This window comes from Drosophila albomicans, chromosome 2R (assembly GCF_009650485.2).
Source record: "Drosophila albomicans strain 15112-1751.03 chromosome 2R, ASM965048v2, whole genome shotgun sequence".
NCBI lineage: Eukaryota > Metazoa > Arthropoda > Insecta > Diptera > Drosophilidae > Drosophila > Drosophila albomicans.
The window spans coordinates 652505-669255 of record NC_047631.2 but is presented as its reverse complement, the minus strand read 5'-3'; the positions used below and the strand labels follow the sequence as shown (position 1 = coordinate 669255).

Sequence of the window (16751 nt, the reverse complement as noted above, 5' to 3'; positions counted from 1 at the left end):
ATGTACAGTGCAGTATATAATCAAAGTGTCATTAGTGTATCAACAGATAAATCGTATGGAACATTTTTTTTGAATTGATTATTCACCTAAGTATCGTTACTCTACGTATACCGAAAGATATCGACACTTCCAAATCGATTTTTTTTTTTATAAAATAAGGCGTCGTCTTTATAGACGAAAAAATAATTCGAGCGTCTGATTGTGTCAAATATAAAAAACATATTTCGAAATGGCGTTATCAGATTTTGGACAAATAGCCTTAAAATGGGACCCAAAAAATTTGGAAATCCGTACAATGTCTGTGGAGAAAACATTAGAGCCTTTGGTATTACAAGTGACAACACTAGTGAACACCAAAGGTCCTAGCAAAAAAAAAAAAGGTAAGTAAAATGTGTATTACAAGATTTAGAATGTGATTAAAGGTATTGCTACGTAAATATGTAAATACAAACATATTTATAGTAAAATGTTCGATAATTGACAATTGTGTCAACAATACCAAGCATCTCTATTCATAAATTTCGGTTGGTTATTGGACTAAGCAGCGAATATAAAATGCTAAACAATCGTATAGTGACTCATAACCTAGGACCCTATATCTACTTTAAATATGGTATAGTATCTATGTATGTAGTTTGGTATTTAAGAATCTCTGTCTATATACAGTTTTTATAGTTTTTACGACATTTATTAGGTCAACTGGTCATTCATGCATTTACGTGAATTCAAATACATATGCTTACTTCATATGTATATGAGCCTTTAATTGTATGAATATTTGCTTCATACGTATATGTATGTATTTACACATTACAGAAGAATTTACATATGAATGTTTATACGTACGCATGTATGAATGTACATTTGCATGTACATACATTTACATGTACATATGTACAGTGGTTCACAGCTTATTTCAACCACCACCAACCGACAACTTTGAGTCAGTGTACTAGCCAAACTAAAAGAGATATTAACTTTATTTAAACGCAGGATTGTAGTTTAATGTTTTAACATACAAGATACTTTTTCATTTATCCTCTAATTTTTTGTTTAGTATATAAAATTTATTCAAAAACAAAAAAATGCCAAAAAAAAGTACCACAGCTTATTTCAACCAGCTGAAAATAACTAAATATAAATATGTTAAACTGTGTTTTTCGAATTTCGTATGACCTCCTTCTTGGTTAATAGCTCCTTCCAGACAGTTTGGAATAGATTCCACCATTTTTTTTGTGATATAGGGGCTAATTTTGTCCCATTCTTCCACTAAAGCCGTTTTGAGGTTAGATTTGTTGGAAATTGGTCTTTTTCCGATGTTCTGGTCCAAAATGGCTCAAAAATTTTTACAACATTTATGTCAGGTTACTGAGCTGATGGTTTCATGACATGACGACAGTTGCGCATTAGCCAATCCTGCCCAATTCCTGCCTTAAGCCTAGGGTCATTGTCTTGGTAGAAGCGGAAATCATCCTTAATGCCCAGTTTATCTGCACTTTGGATCAAATTGACATTCAGTACCTCTAGGTATTGAGTCTAGTCAATGGTCGCGTCAATAAAATTGAGTTTTTCCGACTACGGCTGTGGACATACAGGCCCAAACCACGACGCTACCACCGTAATGCGTGACTGTAGGCTTTAAATTTATGTTTTGAAGCCCGGAATTTGGATTCTGACCGACATATGGAGCTCCAACCAAGCCAAAAATGTTAATTTTGGACTAGTCCACAAATATGATTAAGTTCCAAAAGTTTATATCCTTTCCCACATGCTCCTTGACAAATTTCAAAGGATCCTTTTGATTCGCGCGCCTTATAAAACGGTTTCTTGCGCCTTATACTGTCATTAAAGTTACTTTCCCGCAGTACTCTCGAATTGATTCTGGGTGGCACGCCTTACTCAATTCCTCCTCTATAACACTGGCCAATTTTGGTGGCGAAAATTTTGGATTTTCCAGATTTTCCGGACAATATAACACGCGTCGGTCTCATTAAAAATGCATTGGTACATTTTTGCCCTTCTCATGCACTATACTTTCCCGAAAAAAAACAATGAAATGATTATTTGCACATTCGAAACACTCAGATGCAGCAATTCATAAATTTTTGGACGGGAAATCCATTCTTTTAAAGGAGCTATGACGTCATTTTCCTTCTCAATTGTGGTTCACGGACCCATTTTGTAAAATACGCGTGTATTTCGAGATCTAAAGCTTAAAATGTCGAAAATCTAACTTCTATGTATTGAAAATACTATATACAAAGCAATAGATCCATAAAGACCAGTTATTTTCCTAGGAAACTGATCTTCGCACAGCTACAAAGTTGCTGGTTGAAATAAGCTGTGGTACTTTTTTTTGGAATTTTTTTTGTTTTTCAATAATTTTATATACTAAACAAAAAATTAGAGGATAAATGAAAAAATATCTTGTATTTTAAAACATTAAACTACAATCCTGCGTTTAAATAAAGTTAATATCTCTTTTAGTTTGGCTAGTACACTGACTCAAAGTTGTCGGTTGCTGGTGGTTGAAATAAGCTGTGAACCACTGTATGTAGATAAAACAAGTAACAGTCGAGTGTTCTCGACTCTGAGATACAGAAATACCTCAATAATTAGCTTTATTTCAAAATGGGTAGCTGGTATATATTTATATATGTATGTATATAGTATATATATATATATATGGTATATAGCCAGCTACCCATTTTGAAATAAAACTAATTATTGCGGTACTTATATATATATATATACCAGCTACCAGCTGGTACCAGCTACCCATTTTTGTATCTCACAGTCGAGCACACTCGACTGTTACTTTATATACTTTACTTTATATAATATATATATATATATATATATAATATATATATTTGGTATATCGATATAGTACCACATTCAAAATATACCATAGACAGCACAATATACCAGATTGTCGTCCAAAGCAACTATGATCCCCTTGTAAGTAGGCGTTTTTGCCCATACAAAAGTACAGTAGAATCCGGTTATAACGACTCCGCTTATAGTGTCCTTCCGGTTATTGCGACGAAAAGTCGATGGCTTGGTTGGTCCCCATACAACCTTATATGAAAGGGCCTCCGCTTAGTACGTCTCCGCTTTTACCGACAAACCGCTTATACCGACGAAATTTTCACAATTCAACCGGATATTGCGACGAAAAAAAAATACAGCGAAATACTGCCAACAAATTTAAGTATCAAACGACGCTGTCATAAATGTATGCATTTATCAGTGAGTGGCACTCTTGTTGGGAGCGTAGGAGCGACACGAAGGTTCTTACATACTCACTACTCTCTGTTAGTTTTAGCAGGTATACGATTTATTATGGGAAAACCATTCCAATAAAGTAATTTATAAATTTTTTGTTTTGTTTAAAAATTCATTTGTTTCATCTTAAAAACCTATTACGAACATGGCAACCATAAAAAAAAACAAAACAAAAATTTATTTTGCTCCTTTCGATTAGTGCGTCTTCCGCGTATAACGACGTAAAATCGTCGGTCCCTTGAAAGTCGCTATAAACGGAATCTACTGTATTTCTTTAGTAACTTCAACAATTTTTATCGGATCGCAACCAAATTTTCAGGAATCACAAATACTTTAGTTGTTATTGTATTTTTCGCAGCTCTAGCTTTAAAATGACGCTTGTAATTCGATTTTTTTGATATGTAGGGGCGGAAAAAATTTGCGTGCAAACATAACAAATGCTGTCGAAAAAATTATAGCTCTATCTCTTATAGTCTCTGAGATCCAGTGTTTCATACGGACGGACGGACATGTCTAGATCGTCTCCGCTGTTGACGCTGATCAAGAATATATATACTTTATAGGGTCGGAGATGCCTCCTTCTACCTGTTACATACATTTCTTGCCGGTACAAAGTTATAATACCCTTTTATCCTATGGGTTGCGGGTATAAACATTGGCTCCAAGATTAGCGATTTTTTCTAAAAAATTACTCAAATTTATTTGTAAGCACCATCTGTTTACTATTATTTTGTAATATACTGTTATATTTTCTAAAAAAAAATTTAAAGCTAAACAAGATGATTCGTAGGAATAATAAGGCAGAAGCCAAATGTGAGATGCCAGCAAATCACACAAACATGAACGCTTTTTTTTGGTTATTTTTTGTTTTTCTATAATGTTATATAGTAAACAAATAATAGAGAATAAATGACAGGATATCTCTATGTTAAAACATTAATCTAAAATCCTGCGTAAATAAATTGAATACATTTTTTAGTTTGGACAGTATACTGATTCAAAGTTGACGTTTGGTGGTGGTTGAAATAAGCTGTTATCCACTGTATATTAACTGAAAAATACCACTTTACCACAATTAAGAACATTAATCTTAAATCTGAGCTCTTAAAACAATATTTATTTAAGAGCAAAAGATCCAAACTATGAAAATTAATCTCAATAAGGAAAGTTCTCAAAATAAGACCCAAAATACTAAATTTATATTACGAATCAATTAAAAATCCTACGAATTTTCGCGCTTAGTTTAGTTAGTCGATCTGTGACGAATTCGAATCGTAATTTCAAGAGCTCAATTGTTAAAATAGAATTTAAGAATTATTTTATTAGCTGAACAAAATGAAAGCTCACTGCGTCGTGATACTGGTGAAGTGGAAAGGAAATTAATTTTGGTATTGATAAAATGCAAAATAGCTCGAGATGATAATGCTCTAATGAGAACGAGCCTGCTTGATGTTTAGATTAAATGAAATGGGCTTCATAGCAAGGACACCTGGAAAAAAGCCGCCCTTGAATAAAAGAATGAAGGTAAACCGTCTAAACTAGGCCAACAAGGATACAACAAAATGGAATTCAAATTCAATATAAGTGGAACCGATGCACAGTGGTTGGGCTTGTATTGAGCCGCGGCCATAAGTACATACTTGCGACGAAATTTATACCAAAATTTTTTAAAAATGTATGTAATATAAAATTTCGTAAGTCTGTCTATATCATATAGCTGCTATAGAAACGGTTGATTCGGTTAGTTCTTAGCATTTAGCTTGAAGAATTTTTTTTTTGTTTTTGAATATATGTAAACCAAACTCATGGATTGTGTTTTGAGCAATTTTATATATGTTTCCCAAATTTAGTTCAAATCGAAAAACTATACCATACTATACTATACCTGCCATAGCAAAAATTGCAAACAAAAATAAGTGCTAGAGTCAAAGAGTAGTTTCTAAATCGAAAAGGCGTCATAACAAACCAAATAGTTGGTAAACATTAACTAAATCAAAAAACAAAGGATGAAATAGTAATTACTTTCATTCTAAAATGATATCTAGTGCAGGCTTGATTAAACTGGAAGTCTTCGTGGAACCTTTTTATACCCGCAACCCATAGGGTATACGGGCATTATATCTTTGTACCGGCAGGAAATGTATGTTACAGGTAGAAGGAGGTATCTCTATAAAGTATATATATTCTTGATCAGCGTCAACAGTCGAGACGATCTAGCCATGTCCGTCTCTCTGTCTACGTATGAAACAATGGGTCTCAGAGACTACAAGAGTTAGAGCTATAATTTTCTTCGACAGCATTTGTTATGCTTGTTTCAAATTTTTGCCACGCCCACTTCGGAATTTTGGTACATACAATAATAACTATAGTCATTATGATTGCTGAAAACTTGGTTGCGATCACATTAAAAATTGTCGAAGTTATTGAAAAAATACTTTTGTATGGGCAAAAACGCCTGCTATGATTTCTTTTGTATGTATGCGTCTATGTATCTACATACATGCTCGATATTGGTGTGTGTATGCATGTGTAGTGTTGCAACGAAGATGAACACGACAACAATTGCTTGTGTCTTAGATGTTTAGAGTTCAATAGCGGCTTCACAATAATTACTATAGTAATTGTGGTGGGCGAATTCGAGTCCCGGTCGGGAATACAAACATACATATATATATTTTTTTTAATGCGATTTATGTATATATTTATGCGATTTATATTTTTAATATATACTGCAAAAATACTATAAATATACCATAGGCGGCACAATATACCAGATTGTCAGCCAAAGCATCTAAGACCCCTAGTAAGTAGGCGTTTTTGCCCATACAAAAATATTTCTTTAATAACTACGACATTTTTATCTGATCGCAACCAAATTTTCAGGAATCATAACTACTATATATACCAAAATTCGCAACTTTAGCTTTAAAATTACGCTTGTTATTCGATTTTTTTGATTTGCGGGGGCGGAAGTGGGCGTGGCAAAAATTTGAAACAAACTTGATCTTCGTGCAAACATAACAAATGCTGTCGAAAAAAATTAGAGCTCTATGCCTTATAGTCCCTGAGATCCAGTGTTTCATACGGATAGACACACAGACGGACATGGCTATATCGTCTCGGCTGTTGGCGCTGATCAAGAATATATATTCTTTATAGGGTCGGAGATGCCTCCTTCTACCTGTTACATACATTTCCTGTCGGCACAAAGTTTTAATACCCTTCTACCCTATGGGTAGCGGGTATAATAAATAGTCTTATTCAATCCGAAAAACTGAATAAACTTATCTTTTATTAAGATGTGCTGAACATCACTTAATTCATTTTCATCGATATTTTGCAAAACAAAACTGATTCACAGCAGTTTGTTGGCGGTTGTTGTTGCTCCAAAAATCAAGCAACGTTGGATAACAAGACGTAAATACAACTGCAACATTAAGTTTTGGCGTAAATCGGGCAAAAATGTTAACCACTATTTGATTGTTAACAGTTTGGTTAATAACATTCAGCTTTAATATTGCCTCGACCGGCGTAGACGCACTAGTTACACTCCACAGAAACACAAATACATTTGTTACCAGGGACAATTGGACATTATATCACATGTTCTAAAAATTTAGTGCCAATAATTAATATTACATACTTTGACGATTAAATTCCATATTCAATCTTTTTTATTTGATTTAATATTTGAATATAAAACTGACAGAAAAAATCACAAATTTTCACGCAAATTTTTTTTTTTTTTTAGAGGGTCCAGACCATAGTCTTTTAATATGGGCGAATAACAAATTACCAACGAAGTCTAAAATTCTTTAAAAATATGTTTCAGTATTCTTGAAGTATTCTAATTCAAAAATAAAGTCAATTTAATGATACCGAACACAAAAAAAAATGTAAAAATGCCGCACTTAGCGACTTTTTGCCCATAGTGCATTGCCAGGTATGGTGATGGTGACATATATGACCAGCTTTGTTTTCTTATTCTTGCTATTAAACCCACATAGTTCAACCAACTTAAAATTGTTCGCACCGAAGAATTATTATTCTCCAGATCTGGAGAAAATATTTTCATACAAAGAATTTGTTTTCAGTATCAACCCATTTTAGCTTTCATTTCTAGAGTCTGAGTGTGCTATTTGAAGTGGTTTCAAAAAACAACAAATAATTATCATAAAATTATATAAAAAATAGGCAAACTATGTAGAAATTATATCTGAGAACTCGAAAAAAATAAATAATATAAAATAGTATTTATGAAAACTTTTGATTTTGTATGCAATTATTGGCTGGCAGGAAAATATAAATTTGGGAGATATTTCCAATAAAAGGATAATATGATAGTAAAAGTTAGAAGTGAATACGGGATAGTCATAGTAATTTTCAGATGATATGCACAATGTTGTCTACTATACATTTGCCTATAACCAAAAAAAAAATACTCCGTAATAAATAATATGTCTTTTTTTTGTGATAAAATAACAAATCAATGAGTATGAAGAATTTCATATATATTGTAATGTATATGAATAGACATAGAATATAATGAATAGAATATATGAATATCAAGAAAAGTATTTCTGCCTCTGTTCTTTTAGGAAAATCAAAACGAGCTAGCGCACTAGTTGCAGCAGTTGAAAAAGCCACGGAAAACTTCATTCAAAAAGGAGAACAAATTGCGTATGAAAATCCAGACATTACTCAGGAGATGTTATCAGCGGTAGATGAAGTGAGGAAAACTGGAGATGCAATGAGTCTGGCAGCAAGAGAATTTTCAGAAGATCCATGCAGTTCATTGAAACGCGGAAACATGGTGCGGGCAGCTAGAAATTTACTTTCTGCTGTCACACGATTACTAATATTGGCTGATATGGTTGATGTTCATTTATTGCTTAAGTCTCTTCATATTGTTGAAGATGACCTCAATAAACTGAAAAATGCATCTAGCCAAGATGAACTCATGGACAATATGAGAGTAAGTATAAAATGTTTTATTTAATATAAAATTTGAACATTTGGTTGTTTGTAGCAATTTGGTCGCAACGCTGGAGAACTTATAAAACAAGCAGCAAAACGTCAGCAGGAGCTAAAAGATCCTCAATTGCGAGATGACTTGGCTGCTGCTCGTGCAATGCTAAAAAAACATTCCACAATGCTTCTAACCGCATCCAAGGTCTATGTTCGACACCCAGAATTAGATTTAGCCAAAGTCAACCGGGATTTCATTTTGAAACAAGTTTGCGACGCAGTAAATACGATTAGTGATGTAGCACAAGGAAAATCATCACAACCTACTGATGTTTACAGTGGCGCTGGGGAATTAGCTGCAGCCTTGGACGATTTTGATGTGAGTTTAAACAAAAATCAATTATAATTTTTTTCATACATAAACTTGCTACAGCGGTTTACTTTTATATTATGTAAAATAATATTTTAGGAAGGCATTGTAATGGATCCCATGACTTATAGTGAGAAACGGTCACGTCAACTGCTTGAAGAACGTCTCGAGAGTATAATCAGTGCAGCAGCATTAATGGCCGATGCAGACTGTACGCGAGACGAGCGCAGAGAAAGAATTGTAGCGGAATGTAATGCTGTGCGTCAAGCTTTACAGGATCTTCTCTCTGAATACATGTCAAATGTGAGTATTTTGTATGTTATTTTAGTATAAATAATTGTGAATCTTATTTTTTTTCAAGATGGGCCAGAAAGATAATACAGCAGGACTGGATCGCGCAATTGATCAAATGTGTCGTAAAACGAGAGATCTTCGCAGGCAGTTACGTAAAGCTGTTGTTGACCACGTGTCCGATTCGTTCTTAGAAACGACATCTCCTTTGATTGACTTGATTGAAGCTGCCAAGTCAGGGAATGAAAAGAAAGTCAGAGAGAAAGCTGACATATTTACTAAACATGCTGAAAAGCTTGTTGAAGTTGCCAATCTCGTGTGCAGTATGTCAAATAACGAAGATGGAGTAAAAATGGTCCGATACGCTGCGGCCCAAATTGAAAGTTTGTGTCCCCAAGTAATTAACGCAGCATCAATTCTTACGGTTCGACCTAACTCTAAAGTTGCCCAGGAAAATATGTCCGCTTATCGACAGGCATGGGAAGTGCAAGTTCGAATTTTGACAGAAGCCGTTGATGATATTACGACTATTGATGACTTTTTAGCTGTATCGGAAAATCATATTTTAGAAGATGTCAACAAATGTGTAATGGCTTTACAAGTTGGCGACGCTAAAGATTTACGTGAAACAGCGGGATCTATACAGGGCCGATCGTCACGTGTATGCAATGTTGTTGAAGCTGAAATGGATAATTATGAACCATGTATTTACACCAAACGAGTCCTAGAAGCAGTCAAAGTTCTTCGAGAGCAAGGTTAGTATCAAAATACTTTTTGTGCTGTAATCTTTTAATAGCCACTACGTATAGGATAGACCAGCGTCAACTGCGGAGACAATATATCAATGTCCGTCTTGTTTGCCTGCATGAAAGCGTAGACTACCCAGACTGTAATAGAAGGAATTATAATTATAGCAACACTTGTTACTTGTTGTTGCTCGCAGATCAAGTTTGTTTTACATTTTTAGCATGCCCAAGAAAACGAGAAAAATCGAAAAGCGTAGAGTAATGATACAACAATAACTACAGACTTTATGATTCCTAAAATGTATAGTAGGCGCTCGTATTTTTATACCCGCTACCCATAGGGTAGAAGGGTATTATAACTTTGTGCCGGCAGGAAATGTATGTAACAGGTAGAAGGAGGCATCTCCGACCCTATAAATTATATATATTCTTGATCAGCGTCAACAGCCGAGTCGATATAGCCATGTCCGTCTGTCCGTCTGTGTGTCTGTCCGTCCGTCCGTATGAAACACTGGATCTCAGAGACTATAAGAGATAGAGCTATAATTTTTTTTCGACAGCATTTGTTATGTTTGCACGCAGATCAAGTTTGTTTCAATTTTTGCCACGCCCACTTCCGCCCCCGCAAATCAAAAAAATCGAATAACAAGCGTAATTTTAAAAGCTAGAGTTACGAATTTTTGGTATATGCAATAATTACTGTAATAGTTATGATTCCTGAAAATTTGGTTGCGATCAGATAAAAATTGTGGAAGTTATTAAAGAAATACTTTTGTATGGGCAAAAACTCCTACTTACTAGGGGTCTGAGTTGCTTTGGCCGACAATCTGGTACATTGTGCCGTCTATGGTATATTTCGAATGCGGTACTATATCGATATACCACATATACCATTTGGTATATTTTTTTAGTATTTTTTTAGTATTTTCGGTATATTTTGAAAATGATACCGCAATATTTTGCCTTTATTTAAAATGGGTAGCGGGTATCTCACAGTCGAGCACACTCGACTGTAACTTTCTTACTTGTTTTTTTTTAATTGGGGCAATATTTGAATATCGCTTAACAGAATCAATTGTTTTTATTTTTGTCGTACGAGACATTTTTAACATTATATGAGTTGCCTCTTGTTTTTTTTCCTTTGAGTCAAAAAGAATGTTGAAAAATATATCGCATATAAAAAACTCATTGAAGTAAAAATAGACTAAATAAAGTAGGATAGATCTAAATGGAATAGTTATATTTGCATCTCTAATTTTGTTTACTGTCCATTTTCCTCACATACATTGAGCAGAATGACGATAAATTTATAATAAATTACGTTGTGCTTAGGCAAAAAATAATATTCGAATATGAAGCAAAATCCACTTTTTATACCCGCTACCCATAGGGTAGAAGGGTATTATAACTTTGTGCCGGCAGGAAATGTATGTAACAGGTAGAAGGAGGCATCTCCGACCCTATAAAGTATATATATTCTTGATCAGCGTCAACAGCCGAGACGATCTAGCCATGTCCGTCTGTCCGTCTGTGTGTCTGTCCGTCTGTCCGTCTGTCCGTCTGTCCGTATGAAACACTGGATCTCAGAGACTATAAGAGATAGAGCTATAATTTTTTTTCGACAGCATTTGATATGTTTGCACGCAGATCAAGTTTGTTTCAAATTTTTGACACGCCCACTTACGCCCCCGCAAATCAAAAAAATCGAATAACAAGCGTAATTTTGAAGCTAGAGTTGCGAATTTTGGTATATACAATATTTACTATAGTAGTTATGATTCCTGAAAATTTGGTTCCGATCAGATAAAAATTGTCGAAGTTATTAAAGAAATACTTTTGTATGGGCAAAAACGCCTACTTACTAGGGGTCTTAGTTGCTTTGGCTGACAATCTGGTATATTGTGCCGTCTATGGTATATTTTGAATGTGGTACTATGTCGATATACCAAATATACCATTTGGTATATTTTTAGTATTTTTGCAGTATATTCGGTATATTTTGAGAAAATACCGCAAAATATGTTTCTTTTATTCAAAATGGGTAGCGGGTATCTCACAGTCGAGTCCACTCGACTGTAGCTTTCTTACTTGTTATAATTTTTTTTCACCTCGCGGTCAGAATTTTCGGGTAAGAAATAAAATAAAATAAATTGTTTAATTAAACTTGACTTATCTCTGAAGTTCAGTTGGGTTAAGAAACATATGTATGTATCTAAACACAATCCAATTGAAAATGTCTGTACTTTTTTGAGTGTAAAGATAAAGCGCTGACTTAATTTTATAGTGAAATGAGAAAGAACTAGGAATAAAAACTAAAATATGTACTTCCAGGAATTGTATGATTTGATTTTAAATTAAAAGTTTTCACCGGTAAAGACAATTGGCAATCGTTAACTCGAACAGATTTAAGAGTCTACATCTTCCATTGCAAATTAGCGCCGTTTTTCTAAACGTTTCCTTGAACACCAGCTGGCGACTTAGTGAAATTAGAGGTAATTTTAATTTGTATTACCGAGTTAATTCCATTTTTTGCCGATGTAAGTTTTTGATTCTCTATCGATATCAAACGATTATTGATAAAAGTCCAAATTTTGTTTTGGGGAAAAGCCAATTAGTTCTAGTATGGATAAAAGTTACCTAGGCCAGAAATATATAAATCAATGTAATACTTATTGTAATAATACCTAGGCGGAGCCTTAGCCATGAAAGATTATTTTGAGTTAAAATGAATATCTTTCTTTGCGTAGCTGCGACGATGTGCTCTCAGTCGTTTAAGCTAAGTTATCACTTATCACCCTATCGGGTGACAATGTATGTATGTGCTTGTATTTTTTGCTCTTTGTAAGTAGGGCATAAAGAAGTTTGCAATTAACATTATTATTATTTTTATCACCCTTTTGATTATTTAGTTTAAATTAATTTATTTTTTGGTTTTCTTATTTTGTAATAATATTATTGTCTGCTGATAGAAAATGCTGGTTGCCGGCTAGTGCCAAAATGTGTTTCGTTTGTTGCTGGCTGTGCAATAGCTCTCTGTTTATACCCTTATGAAACACATAATACTATCCTCACGTTTTTATACCCGCTACGCTAGTGTATTATAACAGGTAGAAGGAGGCAACTTAGTTGTAAAACTTTTCAGCCATTATTAAAAAGTTGCCACAGGCAGAAAAACCCGAAAGCCTCAAGAAATTTGTATTTATTTATGTATATGTATGTAGCAGGAGACTGAAATTGCCACACAAAAATGAAAGCTTATCGAAGACATGTAAACTTTTTGAATTTGAATTTTTTATGTTAGCAGTATTAAGAATTTATAAATGGCATAATGAAGAAATTTGCGACAGTAAAATATTATAGAAGTTTCACTTCGATATGTCAATATGTAGCGGGCGAGACTATGGCCAAATGGTCTAATACATTGAAATGTTAATTGAAATTCTTAATAAATAATATTCAATTGCTATCTCTTTCAGTTATGATCAAATTTGAGCAGCGAGTTGATGCTGCCGTCGAAGCTCTATCTACCAATTCAAACAAAGATGTTGATGAAAACGATTTTATTGATGCATCGCGCTTGGTTTATGATGGAGTTCGAGAAATTCGCCGTGCGGTGTTAATGAATAGAGTAAGATAATTGAAACGTTAATTTGAACAATTTATTCTTGTGCATGGACATACACGCTATGCAAATCTAAGTAGTCAAACGATACCGAGCTAAATCACATTACATTCAGATTGTAAATCAGAGACCATTTCCCGTTCAAAAATGAACAGAGTTTACCACACTCGAACGGGAAGGATGCGGACATAGTACTTAGTTTTGCTGCAAACTAATTTTGCTGTTTTAAAAGCTTTATGCTCTTAACTCTTGGTCTTCTATAAAGACGTGATTAAGATAGTGAAACTTTAACATTAGCATTAACCGCGAGGAGGCAATGAAATACAACCAATGTGCTCTTCTAATAATATCGTAGCTTCTTAGCTTCAACTGTCAGTATAGCCGCATGTAGCCGCATAATCAATTTTATCATCTTGTCTGAAAAAAGTATGATGCTTGATACATTTTCAGAGCTCAGAGGACTTGGATACAGACACCGAATTTGAACCAGTTGAAGATTTAACGTTGGAAACTCGAAGTCGATGTAAGATCTTAATTTTCGATTTTTATATTTTAGCTTGTATATTTATAGTTATAAAATTTAAGTACTAATTTTTCAAATATACAATTAGAAATTAAATTGTATTTTTAATTTTTTCTATTAATTAATTGGTAACTAATTATTTTTAGCGAGTGCACATACAGGAGATCAGACCGTTGACGAGTATCCAGACATTAGTGGTATTTGCACAGCTAGAGTAAGTAATTACAAATTTTTTTTTTGATTCATTATTGTTTGTACATTTGATTTAAAGGAAGCAATGCGTAAAATGACAGAAGAAGATAAGCAAAAGATTGCCCAACAAGTCGAGCTATTTCGAAGGGAAAAACTTACTTTTGATTCCGAGGTCGCAAAATGGGATGACACCGGCAATGACATCATTTTCTTGGCAAAACATATGTGTATGATAATGATGGAAATGACAGATTTTACAAGGTGATTTAAATATTATATTGAACAAAAGGAATGGTGCTTTGATATTCATTCCCTTGAAAGACCATTTGCAAAGAACTAACCGCAAGTAAAAATCTTTTGTACTGAGTGTACAAGTACCAAAATTATATTAAATAATAAATATATAGATATTACTCAGAAAAATTAGGAATGAAGAAAATATTTTGCTCCTGGCCACAACCATATTGTTCATTGTACTAGAAATAATGCAATATAAATCATGTTTTTTAACTTGCCATTTAGTTATTGGATTCGTATCGAAAATATTATGTACAGTTACAAAATCAAAAACATCGCTTTTGTATATATTTTGCTTATTAAATAACTAATGGTTAAGGTGAAACATTTTTTTTAAATCTATCCTGATATATTAAAACTTGAATTGGGGCTATAAAATAATACAATAATATATAACAATAATTTTTACAAATGCATAGAGGTCGCGGCCCTTTGAAGACTACTATGGACGTTATCAATGCTGCTAAAAAAATATCCGAAGCCGGCAATAAACTTGATAAGTTAACCCGTGAGATAGCTGAGCAATGCCCTGAAAGCAGCACTAAAAAAGACTTGTTAGCATATTTGCAACGTATCGCATTGTATTGTCATCAAATTCAAATAACTTCAAAGGTCAAAGCAGATGTACAAAACATTAGTGGTGAATTGATCGTGTCTGGGGTAAGAATTATTTACAAATAATTTTTGTAAAATAGATAGTAATTTTTTTTTTAGCTGGATAGTGCCACATCATTAATCCAAGCAGCTAAGAATTTGATGAATGCTGTTGTACTCACTGTGAAGTACTCCTATGTAGCTTCCACAAAATACACCAGACAAGGCACCGTTACTGTAAGTATATTTGATAAATAGAATTTTCTTTTTACAAAAATAACTCATCACCTGAAAAGCTTTTGTATAAATCACTTGCGATGTTACTCGCCGAAAAATGTTTTATGGCATTGTTCTCAGATGGAGGCTATCTTTTTCGCAAGTTTCACATATGTATAGTAGTGTGCGTCACTTTAATAATTAAAACAAAGACTTTTCGGGCGATGTATTATCGTACTCTATGACTAAACAGTATTTCCTAATGAAAACTTTTTTAGTCTCCAATTGTGGTATGGAAAATGAAAGCACCAGAAAAAAAACCATTAGTGCGTCCTGAAAAACCTGAAGAAGTTCGTGCTAAAGTTCGAAAAGGATCACAGAAAAAAGTGCAAAATCCAATTCATGCGTTATCTGAATTCCAAAGTCCCGCAGATGCTGTATAAAGGCAGATATTTCGAACAATTATAAAATATATATATTCCTATCAATACGTGAATTTAAAATAAAAAATGTATTTCTGCTGTTAACACACTCTAAATTATACTTATATGCTTCATTATCAGAATTACATAATTTGTGTAGCGATAAATAAGTTATGTATACAGGTAGAAAATATTTCATAAGTGCTTGCATATATGAAGATGCCTACATATGTCAAGCTAAAAAAAAACATTATTATGCTAAGTTATACATTTAATTTTAATTTTACTTTTTTCTATTTAAATTATATTCTTTGAACTTGAAAATATTTTACTGAAAAGTAAATACACATATAAATTAATAAACATTCACTCAAAATCGAGTTTCTTTATAAAATGTAACTGTGCAGCAGATGTTTAAAGCACTTAAAGTTATGTGCCATCTACGGTTTAGCTGGCCTGCAAATTTCCTGAGATCAAGATCTCTAGAAATTTCTTTGGTATCCCCCATTTCACCGAAAAATTAATTCTACTGTTAACTTCGGTGAATTGATAAAGCGATATTAACTAAAGCCGACTCTAAATATAATTTAGTACGAGAAAAGATAACGTTACACCTTTTTTGTTACTAAATTCCAGTCGTGGGTTAGACAATATCGCTACTAAAGCAGGCCATCCACAGGCGAGGAAGCACAAATGCGTGAGGCAATAAGCGCAAACGAACGCCTCTCATTATATTTCTCCAATAGCACTTCCCATGCTTTATTGCGTAAATTATTATTTTTATAGGCCTCGCATTTTGCATGCCATACAGCAGGCTGCGCAAACACGTGTTCTCTCTACTAAACGATTTCACAAATGATGTTCGCGCCAACGTTGGCGAGCATATTGTTGCCAACATAGAAAAAAAAAGAATGATTTCAATTTCATGCTATCATTTTGGCCAACACGAAATTTGCCGACGAACACTACCATCAACGAGAAAAATTTCGGCAAACACAACATGCTCGCCATGGATGGGCTGCTTTAGCCAAGCTCGAATAATGCCCATTTAGAGAGGGGATGTGCCGTAGCACACATGGCAACGGGTACATCAAGGGGCCACGCCACTGTCCGAGTTAACCCGTAGCGAATTTATAAGCACCCGGCCTTGCCAAGCCACGTAATTTCAACAGTTATATCTACATATGTCCACAAAAAACTTATCAAGTGACCAACGACGCTA

The 16751-nt window shown here is 33.9% G+C and overlaps 2 protein-coding genes across 3 annotated transcripts in view; one reads left to right on the top strand and one right to left on the bottom strand.

Moving 5' to 3' along the window:
- LOC127566109 (uncharacterized) overlaps nt 1–16751 on the bottom strand; it is a 117789-nt gene that overhangs the window by 19944 nt on the left and 81094 nt on the right. The window lies entirely within an intron of this gene.
- On the top strand, nt 107–15634 carry LOC117573081 (catenin alpha). 2 transcript variants are annotated; one of them, XM_034255971.2, is made up of 12 exons: nt 107–380; nt 7887–8263; nt 8318–8635; nt 8726–8929; nt 8988–9672; nt 13140–13291; nt 13736–13808; nt 13955–14022; nt 14080–14261; nt 14717–14957; nt 15012–15128; nt 15386–15634. In XM_034255971.2, the coding sequence occupies exons 1-12, from the start codon at nt 230–232 to the stop codon at nt 15548–15550; spliced, it is 2733 nt and encodes a 910-aa protein (XP_034111862.1). In that variant the 5' UTR covers nt 107–229; the 3' UTR covers nt 15551–15634. The 2 variants fall into 2 exon arrangements, with proteins under 2 accessions (XP_034111862.1, XP_034111863.1); XM_034255972.2 differs by lacking the exon at nt 107–380 and adding an exon at nt 541–613.